The sequence below is a fragment of the Callorhinus ursinus genome, unplaced genomic scaffold (genome assembly GCF_003265705.2).
Source record: "Callorhinus ursinus isolate GAN/ISIS: 27379988/994484 unplaced genomic scaffold, GSC_fseal_2.0 scaffold15, whole genome shotgun sequence".
NCBI lineage: Eukaryota > Metazoa > Chordata > Mammalia > Carnivora > Otariidae > Callorhinus > Callorhinus ursinus.
In genome coordinates, this window is record NW_027397077.1 from 8,843,188 (window position 1) to 8,859,027 (window position 15,840).

The following is a 15,840-nucleotide window of genomic DNA, read 5'->3' on the forward strand; positions in this document are numbered from 1 at the left end:
CTTTCCTTCTGTCTTTTGAGAGCATGTGGGGAGGTTGGCATTGATGTGGCCACCATTACCTTGGTTGTCCAGAATGCCATTTCTCGGGTTTTATATTCCTGAGAATGTTTTGGGCTGTTTATAACAAACACGCCGGGCTCAGATTGGCTTAGACAGCAGGAAAGTGCCCTGCTTTACTGATAACTAGAAATCAGACGCAGGGGGTGCCAGGCTCAGTGCGTCAGGGCTCTGTCCCCAGCGGGTGCTAGCTTCATCCCCAGGCAAATGGCAGCAACAGTTTCAGAAGCACAAAGTCCAGAGTCCTGTGGGTCCTGCCCTAGATTGGATTCCCTCGAAGCCGGGCCTGTTTGGGGGGATTCTTGTACAACTGATGTATTGATGGAGTCCTCCCAGGAGATCTAAGGGAGCGAAGGCAGCAGGATATAATGGAAGGAACAGCTGGGCAGACATTCTGTTTTAGGAGACGTAGGGCCTCAGATCTCACAGCGAGCTCTGGAGCATGAACAACACCCCAGAACTTGTCCTGAGGAAGATGGGACAAGGGGGCTTGATTTTATAGCTCTGCAGTTGTTGATTATAACTGGATCATGTTCCCACTCCTAAGCCAATTAACAGTCTGATCAAGCTCCACCGGCTTAGGTGAGATGACCCCAGAGCTGGGACATGTCAGCTTCCCCTAAGTCAAGTGAGAAAGGAGAGAGTCCTAGAACAACAGTGAGGTGCAATGAGGCGGAAGTGGATGTCAGGCAGGCAGGCACATCTCCCTCTTGTGCCAGGCACAGGGGCGGGGCAGCAAACGTACCCCACAAAGGGCCTGCCGTCCTGGGCTTTCAGTCTGGCCAGGGAGAGACACCATGAGAAAACAAGGTGATTCAGGGTTTTGATAGGTACTGTGGAGACAAAGCAAGACAAGGGGATAGAGATGTCATGGAGGGGCTCTCTTGTCGAGAGAAGGCCTCACTGGGTGGTAACATTTGAGCTAAGTCCCGGAAAATGTAAGGGGTGAAGAGGATTCCGGCTGGGGGAACAACAGTGCATGAATGAAAAAAAATGCCCTCAGGGGGTCAGGATCATTGAGACAGGGGAAGAACTTTGGGGCACAAATGAGGCTGCCCTCATCCAGAGGGGGCAAAGCATGCCTGGGTTAGAAACTCCAAGGGAGGAGCCTGGGCTGGTCCAGCAGCAGTAGGGGCTGGATCAACCAGAGTGTGGCCACCAGAAGGAACAGTATATGCAAAGGCCATGAGGTGAGAGCTCAGAGTGCCTCCAGGAACCCAGAGGGGCTGCCTGTGGCTGGAGCTGGGGTGGGGGTGGGGACAGGAATGTGACCAGAGAGGAGAACAGGGAAGGGCTTGTCCCAGGAAGAGGTTTGGCTTTATCCTAGGATGCAGGGGCCCAGGGTGGATTTTTAGCAAGAGAAAGATGTGCTCAGACTTGAGTTTTGTGGCGAGTAGATTGGAATGGGCAGGGGTGGAAGTGAGGGGACCAGGCAGGGATGGTGCCCTGCTGGGATGACACTGAGAAATGAGAAGCAAAACAGGCAGACTTGGACTGGTGTGATGGGGAAGGAGGGTGTGACACTTAAAAGGCGGGGGACAAGGGTGATGGAGGTTGGTGGCTGGGGGCCAGGTGGGAGGTGTGCCTGGGAATCTGGAGGGGAATCCCCAAACACAGGTCAATGCCAGAGCAGAGTGGGCCCCAGCCAGCCCATAGCATGGGGGTGACAGGGTGTGCGGAGCCCCCTGACTTCCCTGTCCCACTTCCCTATTCGCAGGGTTCTGGAGCACCTCAGCAGTCTCTCCAGAGAGGTGAACCTGGACTATGAGCGCAGCATGAACAAAATCAACTTTGACCAGATTGTCTCATCCAAGCCTGACACGTTCTCCTACGTGACCCTGCCTGAGAAGGAGGAGGAGAAGGTGCCCAGGCAAGGTGAGGGCAGCTGGACAAAGGTGGTCCCCGTGGCCACCCCACCAGCCGGAGCCCTCCCACCCTCCCTGTAAGGTGGTCCATAAACCTAACACTCCCAGCACTCACCCTGCTGCTTCCCCAGCTGCCTAGGGAGCCGGGGCAGGGTGGGGAGGGGGGGTGGTCCATGAAGGCTTTTTTAAAAACCAGGAGTCTTGGGGCACCTGGGTGGCTCAGTCGGTTAAGCAGCTGCCTTCGGCTCAGGTCTTGATCCTGGGGTCCTTGGATCAAGCCCCATGTCGTGCTCCCTGCTCAGCGGAGAGCCTCCTTCTCCCTCTGCTCTTCACCTCGCTTGCTCTTTCGCTCACTCTCTTGCTCCCTTGCACTCTCTCAAATAAATAAATAAAATCTTAAAAAAAACAACAACACATAACAGGAGTCTTGGGGCACCTGGGTGGCACAGTCGGTTGAGCGTCTGATTCTGGATCTCAGCTCAGGTCATGATCTCAAAGTCGTGAATCCAGCCCCACATCTGTCTCCACGGGCATGGGGTCTGCTTAAGATTCTCTCTCTCCCTCTCCCTCTGCCCCTCTTAAAATAAGTAAGTAAGTAAGTAAATAAATAAAATCCAGTAGTCTGAGAAGCACAGAAGGAAGCAGGTTATGTGTTCAAGGACAACAACTGCTCAGAAGTGATGGAAGGGCTCTGATGGTCTGAGGGACATAGGGCAGCAAGAGCAGGTGGCATTGCTGTGGCCCATTTGACCCCTGGCAGACTGTGTCTCCGAGTAGGACAGCAGTTCCCCCAAACCCTCCTTGCTTTGACTTCCCCAATGCCTGGGGATTTCGTTTCCTGGACTGAGCTGCTATGCGTGTGAGGGGTCCAGGAAGCTGGGGTCGGGCATGGACAGGGGGCACTCCGAGAGTCCTGGTGCCCACACCTCCCTTGCTTGGTGCTGGGTTCTGTGCAGAGTGGGCAGGAGTGAAGGGGGAGAGGGTCTGTGGTTCTCATCCACTTCAAAGGGGTTAGTGGCCCAGAGGGGCCTGGAGGGGATCCATTTACTCACCCCAGAGTGGGAAGCTCACTGCGAAGCTACGGGGCCACGCTTGCAAGCCTTCGGAAGAGAGGGGTCCTGGGGAATGTGGCTGTCTCTTAGGGAGGAGACACGAGTTGTATCTCTCTGTCACCACCCTGTAGATCCATCCTAACCCCTGGTGTGTCCCAGGCCAATCTGACACTGGCCCTCTGCCTCCACCCCTGCAGGGCTGGTGAGTGTCCCCGAGTACCCTTTCCGAGAGCAGAAGGAAGACTTCACCTTTGTGTCCCTGCTTACACGGCCAGAGGTCATCACGGCCCTCAGCAAGGTGCGGGCTGAGTGTAACAAGGTGACCGCCATGTCCCTGTTCCACTCAAACCTCTCCAAGTACAGCCGCCTGGAAGAGTTCGAGCAGATTCAGTCCCAGACCTTCTCGCAGGTACGTGGGCATCCGGGGCTTGGAGGGCCACATGCAGGCCAGAGCCTTGGAACTGACTGGCCAGCAGTGAGGCCATGAGCCCCTGTTCTCCTTAAAACCTAGACTTTGTGGGAGGCCGGGGGTTGCCCAGGGGGGTGGCTCATCTCAGAGAGGAAAGGAGACCCAGAGTAGGCTCCCTTTCCAGTCCCTTTCCAGTCACAACCCTGGGGAGCAGGAACTCCACATACCCGCTAAGGTTGGGGGTGTGAGGGAAGAAGGGTGCAGCCTTGTGGGAGACCATCACCAGATGGCCCAGGAGAAAAGCTCCCCGTCCTGCTTTGTTCTGTGTCTGTCTCCGCTCATGCCCTGTGTCTCAGTTTCTCTGTCTCTCCCTTAGCTGGAGGGAAATTCCTGCTTCTGCTGCCCCTCCCCCCTCCTTCCCCCATAGGAGCCCCAGTCCCCAGGGTCACAGGAGGGTGTTGGCTGGAAGGGTTTGGCAGTCAGTTGGGGTGGGGGGAGAACCTTCCCCGGTCATCTGGGTTCTGAGGCTGCCCCAGCACCCTGGTGCCTGGGGTCCCTGAGTGTGGGCAGCAGGTTCCTGGGGGGGGGGGTGCTGCCTGATGCCACCCACCGCCACTCCAGGTGCAGATGTTCCTAAAGGACAGCTGGATCAGCACGCTCAAGGTGGCCATGCGGAGCAGCCTGCGTGACATGAGCAAGGGCTGGTACAATCTCTACGAAACCAACTGGGAGGTATACCTCATGTCAAAGCTGCGCAAGCTGATGGAGCTGCTCAAGTACATGCTTCAGGACACGCTGCGCTTCCTGGTGCAGGACTCGCTGGCCAGCTTCTCGCAGTTCATCAGCGATGCTTGCTGCAGCGTGCTGGACTGCCCTGAGGACATGGTCTGGGGCAAGGACCTCATCAACAGCCCCTACAGGTGGGGCCGGCCGAGCGCAGGCGCTGGGTGACGCCACCACTCCTCCTTGCTAGGCCCCAGTGGCCAGGCTGGCAGGGGTGAGGGGAGCGGGGCAGCCGGGACCAGGGTGCCCAGCACTGCCAGGTCCTGGATGGCAGGGAGAGCCCGGCCCTGGTGCTAGTGGCCAGGGAATGTTCCACCAGCTCCGACTTGCACATCTCTGGGTGACCTTCATTTTCTCTGTCAGTCCCTGAGTTACTCAGTCAAAAGAACTATTCTTTGAGCACTTGCCATGAACCCGGTGGGGTTCTAGGGGAACCAGAGAGGCCTGACTCCTGCTCTCATGGGGGACAGACAGCAAGCCAATGAATCAATAGACAGTCACTGCCAATCTTGGCAGGGGCTGTGACAGACCCTGGGTGGGGCAGGAGCCTCTGCCAAGGGGTCAGGGTCATCTGAGTCAAGACCTGAGACTGAGAGGAGAGTGGCCAAGGGGATGTAAAGGAGAGGCGCCAGTTGGAAGGCCCGGCGCGTGCAGAGGCTCAGAAGGGAGGGAGCCCTTGGGGCGGTCAAGGAAAGAAGGGCTGGCTGCTATGGCTGGAGTGGGGAGGGCTGGTCAGGATGATGTGGGAGAGGTCACAGGGACAGGCCAGATCACAGAGTCTCCTGGGGTCATGGTTGGGGGCTAGATTCATTCTAAGTGTGGTCAGAAGCCATCAGAGGGGAGTTATAATCCGATTAAACAATGCTCTGGGTTTGTGGGGACAAGTGCCCTTGATGAAGGGCGGAAGACAAGTCAGACCAAGTTTCCTGCCATTGTCTAGACAAGGGGTGACATGGCTGGGACTTGGGGGGGTGCAGATTTGGGGCTGTGCCCCGGTGGCAGTGCTATGGGCCTGGCTGTAGGAGGATGTACAGGGGGAGGAGAGGAGGGGAGGAGACAAGCTGACTCCTGGGGTCCACCCCTAGCACCGAGCCCTGAGGGGAGCTGGCGGGACCCGGGGACACAATGTTTGAGATGCCCATTAAAGGCCCAGGTGGGTGGTGGGTGGCAATCCAGAGTGCAGCAGGGAGGCCTGGCTGGTATGTAGGCTTGAGGGTTGTTGGCATGTAGTGGGCATCTCAAGTCAAGGATGGTGGCCTCTTGGGGAAAGCGTGGGTGCCGCAAGGACCCAGGGTCTGGCTGACCTGCCCTGATGACCTCAGGACTGCCTGGTGGTCTTCCCTCTCCCTGGTACCTGTGGACCTCTGGGCAAGTGGCAGGGATGGAGTAATATTTGGCTGGTGCGTGTTTTTCTGTTAACTTAGAGGTTTCTAGAAGGAGGGAGGAGGCAATTCTTATGCATGGAGAAGCTCAAGAGCCATTGTGCTGGCAGGAAGGGCAGAGGGCTGGATCTGCTGCACACAGGCCTCCTTGGGCCCCTGCCCACAGTCAGCCCGACTATTGCCCCACAGGCCCCGGAAAAATCCCCTCTTCATTGTGGACCTGGTGCTGGATAGCTCGGGGGTGCACTACAGCACGCCACTGGAGCATTTCGAGACATCTCTGCTCAACCTCTTCGACAAGGGCATCCTGGCCACGCATGCGGTGCCCCAACTGGAGAAGGTATGGCCGCAGTTCAAGGCCCAGGGCACCTGCTGGCCTGGCTGCTCATGGCTACTGAGGCACAGGCCAACTGTATTAAAGCAGTTCAATTTTATTTCAGGCCTCCCACCTGGCTGTCAGTGTGCTCAGACCTTCAGTTCTTGAACAGCTCACTTAATCCTCACCACGAGCTGTGCTGGGAACCATTAGTGTCCCCATCTTGTTGTGCCCCATAAGGGCACAAAGCGACTCAGAACTGCGACTCGAACTGGCTCATTCACCCACCTCTGCCACAGCTGTTCTGGCCCAGATTCCACCCTCTTGATCCCACCCAGCTCCTGGCTTCTCTCTTCAGCTACGATGTGGAGGCGGGCTGAGCTCCACACTTGGGACCCCTTGTCAGAAATCCCCACTCATCACACACCTGGTCACATCTCACTCCTCCCCGCCCAAGAGCCTCTGGAACTCCAGGCCCCTCTTGTCTTCCTTACTGGTCAGCCAGAGCTATCAGTGATCTGGTGGCCCTGTCTGCTCCTTTCCTGGGCACTGGACTGAGTCAGGTCCAGGCAGAGGAAGACGCCGCCCCTGGGTAGGGCTCCCGGGGCTTCCAGCCCCGTATTAGTCCACAGCCTGCTCTCAGAGACACCACAGCAAACCCTCACCCCTACCCCCACCACACTGTCTGTGACTGGCCACACTCCTGCCCACTCAGGCTTCGGATCCCATCCCCAACCCCTCTGCCCACCTGCCCCGAGGCTCATCCAGCTCTCCGCCCCTGCCTTTGGCTCCGCAGCTGGTGATGGAGGACATCTTTATCAGCGGTGACCCCCTGCTGGAGTCCGTGGGGCTCCACGAGCCTTTGGTGGAGGAGCTGCGGACTGTCATTGCCAATGCTGTGCGCAAGGCCATGATCCCACTGCAGGCTTACGCCCGGGAATACCAAAAGTATTTGGAGCTGAATAACAATGACATTCCCACCTTCCTCAAGTGCGTGCATACATCTGAGGGCGTCTGGGTATCGGTATGACCCCCAGCCACCCACTTACCACCCTCTGCCCCTCGTGTGTGCCCACTGTCCACAGAGCCTACCAGACGCACTGCCCGTCGGCCTCAGAAGTACGAGAGGTGGTGCTCACCCACCTGCAGGAAAAAGAGATTCTGGACAACTCACTGCCCAGCAGTATCATTATTGGGCCCTTCTACATCAACATCGACAACGTCAAGCAGAGCCTGTCCAAGAAGCGCAAGGCCCTGGCCACTTCCATGCTCGACATCCTGGCCAAACACCTGCACAAGGAAGTGGACAATGTAAGTGCCCAGCACCCGGCCCTGGTGACTGCAACAACACATGCACTCACTCTCGCCTCCACAGTGAGCTCCCACAAATAAGGTGTCCCTAGGCAGGGCGAGGGCTGTCTGCAGACGCCCAGACCAATGGAAGGATCTGGAAGTCACCCTGCCTTGACCACCCCCCCCATCTGCAGGGAGCCGTCCCATATGGAAGGTCCCAGGAAATGGGGGCTGCTACCTCTTTTCCTAGGCTTGGAAAGACCTGGGAACCTCTCCTGAAGATGGGCTATTTCATGGAGCCGAGGGTGTGCGGGTGGCCTCAGAAGTCCCATGCACGTGTTGGCTGGGCCCAGGAAGCTAGGGAGACCTCAGCTCCCCAGCGAGTCGGCTGTGGGATGTGGTGGGTTGGGGACAGTTACCTGTGGGGAGACACTGGGATCCAAAGGGGAGGAGCAGGCCCCACGAAGGAACAGGGACACGGCCTCCCTAGTGCCCTCCGCCCACCGCCAGATCTGTGAGGAGTTTCGCAGCATCAGCCGCAAGATCTATGAGAAGCCCAACAGCATCGAGGAGCTGGCTGAACTTCGCGAGTGGATGAAGGCCATCCCTGAGAAGCTTGTGGGGCTAGAGGTGAGGCGGGTGTAAGCGGGACTGGGGGCTGGGGTCGGGGACAGGCAGGGGCTGGGAGATTAGGAGCCAGGAGGCTAGAGGTGAGGTAGACACAGAGGATGGGGGGGTTGGGAGGTTATGAGGCTGGGTGCATGGTAGTGGTTCAGAACCATACTATCTGGGAGGCCAGGAGGGTGGAAGGTATGGGACGAGGGCTGGGGGTTGGAGGTGTGGTGGCCATGGCCTTTGGAGCCCTGAGCCCAGAGCCCACCCTGCGCCCCCTCCCCAACCCCAATCCTCCCTTCTCTGGAAGAGAGCCGCCTTTCCTTAGCGCTCGACCACTTTGGGGTCCCACCCATGCAGTTTTCATTACCTACCTGTCCGTGCAGGAGCGGATTGTGAAGGTCATGGATGACTACCAGGTCATGGATGAATTCCTTTACAACCTCAGCACAGAGGACTTCAACGACAAGTGAGTGGGAGCGTGGCTCTCAGACACATGGCTCTCAGATATCCCAGCAGCCACGGGCTGTGTGGTCGCACTAGGAATGCCAGCCAAGATGTCCAAGACCGTGGCTCCACATGGGCCAAGGCCAAGTGGCCGGTGGCACAGAAGGAAATCATTTGAGCCTCTTGGTCTAGGGACCCTGCTGCCCCCTCACCCTGTCTCCGTTCTCTATACCATTGTCAGCCTGACACACAAATGTTCACACGGGCCTGGAATCCCCTTGTTTGTGGTGGGGGCCCTTTGGAATCGTTGGGAGCACAGAGAGAAGGCAAAGCCAGCCTGGTGGTCGATCCCTGGGGAGCAGCACTTGTCCCCACCCAGCTCAAGAGCCTTGTGGGAAACAGCCTTAGATTCGGACTGCCTTACTGAGGCCCCCAGAAACCCCTTGCCCACACTGCCTCACAGGCCAGGGGTGCCTTGAGAATGTTGGGGCCTGGAAGAGGTTGGCACTGTCCCCTGGGAGCCCTGTCAAGAGCCCCAAGGCACCGGCTTCCCAGGGCATCCTGATACTCAGGGTGCGCCTCCCCGGGGTCAGCATTCCTAGGCCAGATGCAGGCAGAATCCCTGAATTTCACAGAGCCCCCACATCAGCCAGCAAAGGGAGTTAGTCTGGTATGAAGGAAGCTGGCCTGGTGGCCTGGCTGGTCACCAAGGAAATGCAGACTAGAGGCTGTTGCTTTGCCTCATGGGAGGTGAGGCCCCTCCAGACCCCGGAATGTGAGGGGGTACCCAGCATCACCTCTCTCATTTCCAACACCGTTCTCCCCCTTGCCCCATCACGGCACTGGGCACTGTGGACCCGCATCTTGCTGGATGCCCACCACAGCTCCCAGACCACAGCCACAGGGTAGGGACGGCCACCATCACCCCGACGGTGGCAGTGGCTGTCTCCAGCTCCCTTCCACTTCCTGGCTGCTCGGCCCTGGCCAGTTCCAGCTGCCGCCTGGATTCCCCCATTCTCCCCTTCACCCTGGGTGCCCCTGCCTGACCGGGCCACCCCACAATTTCCCCTGTAACCTTCCCCCCCAATGCCCACCCCTGCCCCCTCCAGGTGGGCTGCCAGCAACTGGCCTTCTAAGATCCTTGGGCAGATAGAGATGGTACGGCAGCAGCATGTAGAAGATGAGGAGAAGTTCCACAAAATCCAGATCATGGATCAGAGCAACTTCCAGGAGAAGCTGGAGGGGCTGCAGGTGGGGCTGGTTCAGGGCTCTGCCATACCTCACACCCCACCATGTGCTCTGGGCCAGGCCTGGCTTCATGCACGCAGGAGGGGCTGTGGGGATGTTTGGTGGGTGGACTAGTGGGTGGATGAACACATGGCTGGAGGGGTGCCTGGGCAGCAAGCTCCAGAAAATTCAGGGTTACAAAGAATCCCAACTCTTCTATGGTGTCCTCCAAGCCCCAGTGGGCAAAAAAAAAATGGGCAGAGTGTTCGGGGCACTGGGTTTCCCTGTGACCTTGCTATGTTACCCTGGGACAGTCAGCCTGCTTGTGATGGGCGAGAGACCTGCTTACTCCGGGAGAAGAAAGTGCCCTGAGAACTGGGAGGACCTTGGGCATGTATGGGGTGTGTATGGGGTTGCATGCACACAGTTGGGGTCCCAGAGGCCCCTGACCCTTTGCTCCTTGGCCAACAGCTGGTGGTAGCTGGCTTCTCCACCCATGTGGAGATTGTGCGAGCACACGAGATCGCCAACGAGGTGCGGCGGGTCAAGAAGCAGCTGAAGGACTGCCAGCAGCTGGCCATGCTCTATAATAACCGCGAGCGCATCTTCGGCTTGCCCATCACCAATGTAGGCCTCCTGAGGGCACGCTGGCCCCAAAGCCCCGGGGCTTGAGAAGAGCCTGTGGCCTTTGTGGTCATATCTGAACCCAGCTCCCAGGTGGCAGGGCCCCAGCATTTGGCGGGTAGGACTGAGCAGGCTGCAGAGAGGGACTCCCCAGTCCTGGCCCTCAGGGCAAGGAGACTGGCTGGGACCAGGCAGAAGGCCTCACTGAGCCACTCAGAGCCCCAGAGCCTGTGCACAGCAGGAGGAAGGGAGGCCAGGCCAGGGCTCATGGGGACAGGAGCAGGGACGGCAGCCAGGAACGAGGGGGAGAGGACCTGGCCCAAGAAGGAGCAGTGCGCAGAGAGCCCGGGAAACATCCCCAGACAGCCCTGGTTCGTCTGCCCCTACAGTATGACAAGCTCTCCAGGATGGTGAAGGAGTTCCAGCCCTACCTAGACCTCTGGACCACGGCCTCTGACTGGCTGCGTTGGTCTGAGAGTTGGATGAATGACCCCCTGTCAGCCATTGACGCCGAGCAGCTGGAGAAGAATGTCATTGAGTCCTTCAAGACCATGCACAAGTGTGTGAAGCAGTTCAAGGACATACCAGGTAGGCAGCCAAGCCAGTCTGTCCCCTCTTTTCCCTGCCCATGCTCGCTGCCTCTCATGCCTGCCTGTCCTCCCCGGCAGCCTGCCAGGACGTGGCCTTAGACATCAGGGCCCGCATCGAGGAGTTCAAGCCCTACATCCCGCTGATCCAGGGGCTGCGCAACCCTGGCATGCGGAACCGGCACTGGGAGGTGCTGTCTAATGAGATCAACATTAATGTCAGGCCCAAGGCCAACCTGACCTTCACTCGCTGCCTCGAGATGAACCTGCAGGACCACATTGAGAGCATCAGCAAGGTGGCCGAGGTGGCTGGCAAGGAGTATGCCATTGAGCAGGTGGGTGGCCACCAGGAGGCCCACCCAGCCCCAGGGCCTAAGAGGAGGACACTACTGGGCCCCACCCCTGGGGTCGTTCCCCAGGCTCAGGCGTTGAGGTGGATTCTACTCGGTGGATTAATTGTGGATGTAAAGTGCTTGGCGCAATGTTCACCATCCCTGTTATTACTCAGTTACTCCTTTCAAGTACTTCTTGGCCCAGGAAGGAGCTGATAGTATTACCCTCATGTAACAGATGAATACATTAAGGCTCAAAGAGGTTCAGCAACTGTCTGGGGTGTCATAGCCAGTAAGGGCTAGAACTGGGACCAGAGCTTCTAACCAGCACCTTAGTTGCCTCCCAACATAGGTGCATATGCTGTACCTGGGCAGCACGTGTATGAGTACCAGCCAACCTTGAATTCAGAAAAGGTCCCACGGGGGATTTGGTGACCAGACCAGCGGAGATTATTTGCCAGATGGCCACGGTCATGGCTGGCCAGAGCCTGCTCTTTGCTGTCCGGTGCTGGTCATACAGCACGTGTGGTAGCTCCCTCCCAGGACCCAGCCTTGACTTGCCCCCCACACTAGGCACTGGACAAGATGGAGAAGGAGTGGTCAGCCATCCTGTTCAACGTGCTGCCGTACAAGGAGACAGACACCTATATCCTCAAGAGCCCGGACGAGGCCTCACAGCTGCTTGACGACCACATTGTCATGACCCAGAGCATGTCCTTCTCACCCTACAAGAAGCCCTTCGAGCAGCGCATCAGCTCCTGGGAGAACAAGCTGAAGCTGACCCAGGTGGGCCCTCACTGTCCTCACTCCTCCCCAGCCCTCACACAGGAGGCCCTTGATGGTGTCTGGGTGGGGCTCGACGTGGGGGGGAGCCTTACCCGGGTCTGCCCTGCTGCTCCATCTCTGACAGGCCCCTCGTTCAGGGCAGAGCATCTAGTATGAGGCTCTCCATCTCTGAGGTTTGGCTACAGAAGTGGCGATTCAGGATGTGAGGGTGGGGCCGTGTATGGTCCGATGCTGTGGCTGGGGAGGGGCATGAGATGCTTGGTCTTGGGACCACTAAGACCTCCAGTCTCAGAACTTTCTGGGCTGGACACAACAAGGCCCTGAGGCTCCTCAGTGCCATCTGCTCTGCTCTGAGCCTCCCATTCCTCTCTCATTTGAAGCTGGCTTGGGGTGAGGGGGCCGGGCCACTGGGGACTGCCCCTCTTTAAGGCTGTCTGCTGAGCCTTGGAGGACTGTCCTGGGGTTAGGCCTACTGGCGTGATTCTTACAGTCACTTCCCTGGGACCTTCCTGGGAGCTGCTCAGGAAGCTCCAGTGAAGGTCAGGAGCCGAGTGAGGAGGGCTTATATATACGTTCCTTGGATCACCCAGAGATGTCTGAGTTGGTCCGCATTGTCCCTGGGTCTCCCTCCTTTGCTCACACCACCCCCTCCACCTGCAGTTCCATTCCTTCCTGCCATCTCCAAGGCTCAGCATCCAGCAGCGCTCACTGACTCCCCCACACCTACCAGCAAGGTGGCCCTCGGTGCCTCTTACAAAGCCCATCACACATGCTGGGCCCTTGGTGATTCGGAGGCAGAACTGGCAGCTTCGTGGGCTATGGGCATCTCAAGTGCAGGACCACGTCCTGTTTCTCTGTTTCTCCCGATGTCCACATGGGCCTAGCACAGGCCTGGCACAAACTGGCTGAGGCACACATCTCTCGAGGAAGGGAATGAATGAATGAACGAATGAATGAGTTTGCATTGATGGGAAAAGAGATAAATCCGTAGAGAGGAGTTTGAAGGTAGAAGGAGAAATCGGCTGGTTTTGGAGGTGTCTTGATCTTGGACTGAGGTTTCAGAGAGTATTTTAGGCATCTCAAGCTCAAATCCCAGTACACCTCAGAGACTCCTGGGGGTCATAAACCCAAAAGTCCTTCCAGGAAAGGGGACTGGTTTGGGCCTCCATGCACTGGGCTCTTTCCTCTGTGACTGCAGGGCTCACTGGTGTGAGGGTGGATCTCTCATAGGGAAGGGTGGCTCCCCTGGCTCTGCTGGAGGCTTGGGTGTCCTGTGGGGGACGAAAGCTTTCCTGTGGAAAGCCCTGGCTTTCTCTGGAAGCCAGGGCCTCTGTGCAGCCTTGGCTCCCTGGAGCAGTGGCTGGCAGGGTCATCTGGAAATCCCCCTGTGGATGTTGGCTCTGATGTCCAGTGCTCGGTCCCACACTCCGGTCGGGTGAGAGATCCAGGTCAGCGGCGATAGGACCTAACATGGACCCCAGGCCCTGACAGTCCATGCCCTGCCCAGGAGGTGCTGGAGGAGTGGCTGAACTGTCAACGGGCCTGGCTCTACTTGGAGCCCATCTTCAGCTCTGAGGACATCAATCGGCAGTTGCCGGTGGAGAGCAAGCGCTACCAGACAATGGAGCGGATCTGGAGGAAGATCATGAAGAATGCCTATGAGAACCATGAGGCGAGCTCACATGGGGAGAGGAGGGGGCAGCTGGGACCGCTGAGGACCCTGGTCACGTTGTTGGGAGCCTCCTGGTCTCTTCTCTCTCTGAACAAGAAAGACTGAAGGACAAGTCCGAGACCTGTGTCCCTTGGAGTGGACTCCCCAGTCTTGAGAGATATTCCTCAGAAACACGATAGTTGGTTTTCCCCTTGAAGATTTACAGTCTACATTAGGATTTTTCTTTTAAGATTTTGTGTATTTATTTGAAAGAGAGAGAGTGAGCGTGAGCAAGGGGAGGAGCAGAGGGGGAGGGAGAGGGACAAGGAGACTCTGCGCTGAGCGTGGCGACCACATGGGACTCAGTCTCACGACCCTGAGATCAGGACCTGAGCCGAAACTAAGAGTCCGGACGCTTAACCGACTGAGCCGACAGAGCCACCCCTACATTCTTAGGATTTTAGAGATTGTATTTGTTTATTTTATTGTATATATATATAGAGAGAGAGAGCGTGGTGGGGTGGGGACAGAGGGAAAAGGGAAAAGAGAATCTGAAGCAGACTCCATGCTGGGTGCAGAGCCCGACGGCAGGGCTTGATCCCAGGGCCCCGAAATCATGACCTGAGCCAAAACCAAGAGTTGGACGTTCAGTTGACTGAGCCACCCAGGCGCCCCTACGTAGGATTTTAAAGGCACTGACAAAGCCCACAATAAATCAAATTCCTTGGCTTTGTTTAACCCTAATTTTTAAAAAAGATTTTATTTATTTATTAGAGAAAAAGAGAGAGCATGAGTGGGGGGAAGGGGCAGAGGGAGAGGGAGAAGCAGGCTCCCCGCTGAGCATGGAGCCTGACACAGGGCTCCATCCCAGGACCCTGGGATCATGACCTGAGCCAAAGGCCGATGCTTAACTGACTGAGCCACCCAGGTGCCCCTAACCCTAGTATTTTTTTACCATGGACTATTTCCTGTGGATTGATAGGGGTGATGGATGTGGGCCCTGGCTCAGGGCCATTTTCCTGCCCTCTCTTCTTCCCAGGTCCTACTGGGGTTTCTGGCCAGCATGGGTGCCCTCTGAGCCCACCTTGCTGCCTCCCAGTTTGACCGTGCTCACTTCCACTCTCTGGCCTGGGCCATGCAGGTAATCAGTGTGTGCTCTGACCAGAGGCTGCTGGACAGCCTGCGGGACTGCAACAAGTTGCTGGACATGGTGCAGAAGGGCCTCAGCGAGTACTTGGAGACCAAGCGGGGTGCCTTCCCCAGGTGGGCACCACCTGGCCCATGCCCATTCTGTAGGTGTCTGCCCGCAGGGCTGGGGTGTGAGGCTGCCTGACCCACTCCCTCACTCCTGTTCCCCTGGCAGGTTCTACTTCCTGTCAGATGACGAACTACTCGAGATTCTGTCCCAGACAAAGGACCCCACGGCCGTGCAGCCCCACCTGCGCAAGTGCTTCGAGAACATCGCCCGGGTGGGTAACTGGGCCTGGGGTTCAGGCCCGGGAGCTCTGGGGCACCTTTCCAGGGAGGATAGCTCTTTTCTGGCCCCAAGTCCTTTTAGCAGGAGCTGAGGTGGCCTGTGAGATTCCCGGCCCTTGGCGACAGCCGGGGCCTGTGGGAGGAAGGGCAGCTGTAGAACCCCCAGCTCAGTGGCGTCCTGCCCCCCCACCCCTGCCAGTGCACTGAGGTGCCCGCTGGGCCGAGACCCGAGAAACGCAGGAAGCAGGGGCTCCTGAATCACCTCATCCTCCTCTTCATCTACAAGGGAGTCCGTACAGACCTGTGGGGGAGGGGGACGAGCAGGGCAGGCTTAACTTCCTTCCCCAGGCGGGCTGGGCCGCAGCTGGGGACAAGGCAGACCCACGTGCAGTCGGGGCGCGCAGTCGCGGGGGCAGGGCCAGCCCTGGGGCTGGGGCGCACGGGGCCTCCGGGCACACATGGGGTAAGGCTGCTCTCACTCCTCCGCTGCCCACAGCTGCAATTCCAGGAGGACCTGGAGATCACACACATGTACTCGGCGGAGGGTGAAGAGGTGCAGCTGTCATTCTCCATCTACCCGTCCAGCAATGTGGAGGACTGGCTGCGGGAGGTGGAGCGCAGCATGAAGGCCAGCGTGCGGGACATCATCGAGAGAGCCATCAAGGCCTACCCCACGGTGAGCCGTGCCTCCCATCCCAACACAGCCTCAGAGACCCCCTGCTCTCTCTCACAGCTGCCTGCCTGCCTGCCTGCCTGCCTGCCTCGTCCTCAGGCTCTGCCTTGACCCTGCTGCTCTCAGTGAGCCAGCCACAGGATCTCTGGGGGCAGGTGGTCCTTGGGGCCACTGGAGGAGGAATCTGAAAACGTTCCCAAAAGTGAGACGTGCCCCTGATAATGACCAGCTACTGTGGTTGTGTTTTAAGCACTCATTGTGAGCCTGG

The 15,840-nt window shown here is 58.0% G+C and overlaps 1 protein-coding gene across 1 annotated transcript in view; it reads left to right on the forward strand.

Annotated features, from left to right (window-relative positions):
• Positions 1–15,840, forward strand: part of DNAH1 (dynein axonemal heavy chain 1) — a 76,048-nt gene that overhangs the window by 23,728 nt on the left and 36,480 nt on the right. Inside the window, exons 9-25 of the mRNA XM_025885755.2 lie at positions 1,775–1,932; positions 3,172–3,383; positions 4,005–4,303; positions 5,738–5,888; positions 6,661–6,854; positions 6,950–7,175; positions 7,668–7,787; positions 8,156–8,238; positions 9,326–9,467; positions 9,915–10,070; positions 10,457–10,655; positions 10,736–10,989; positions 11,560–11,772; positions 13,280–13,444; positions 14,565–14,686; positions 14,787–14,892; positions 15,396–15,575. Of these exons, the coding sequence (XP_025741540.2) occupies positions 1,775–1,932; positions 3,172–3,383; positions 4,005–4,303; positions 5,738–5,888; positions 6,661–6,854; positions 6,950–7,175; positions 7,668–7,787; positions 8,156–8,238; positions 9,326–9,467; positions 9,915–10,070; positions 10,457–10,655; positions 10,736–10,989; positions 11,560–11,772; positions 13,280–13,444; positions 14,565–14,686; positions 14,787–14,892; positions 15,396–15,575 (2,980 nt within the window). The remainder of the gene's footprint in view (positions 1–1,774; positions 1,933–3,171; positions 3,384–4,004; positions 4,304–5,737; positions 5,889–6,660; positions 6,855–6,949; positions 7,176–7,667; positions 7,788–8,155; positions 8,239–9,325; positions 9,468–9,914; positions 10,071–10,456; positions 10,656–10,735; positions 10,990–11,559; positions 11,773–13,279; positions 13,445–14,564; positions 14,687–14,786; positions 14,893–15,395; positions 15,576–15,840) is intronic.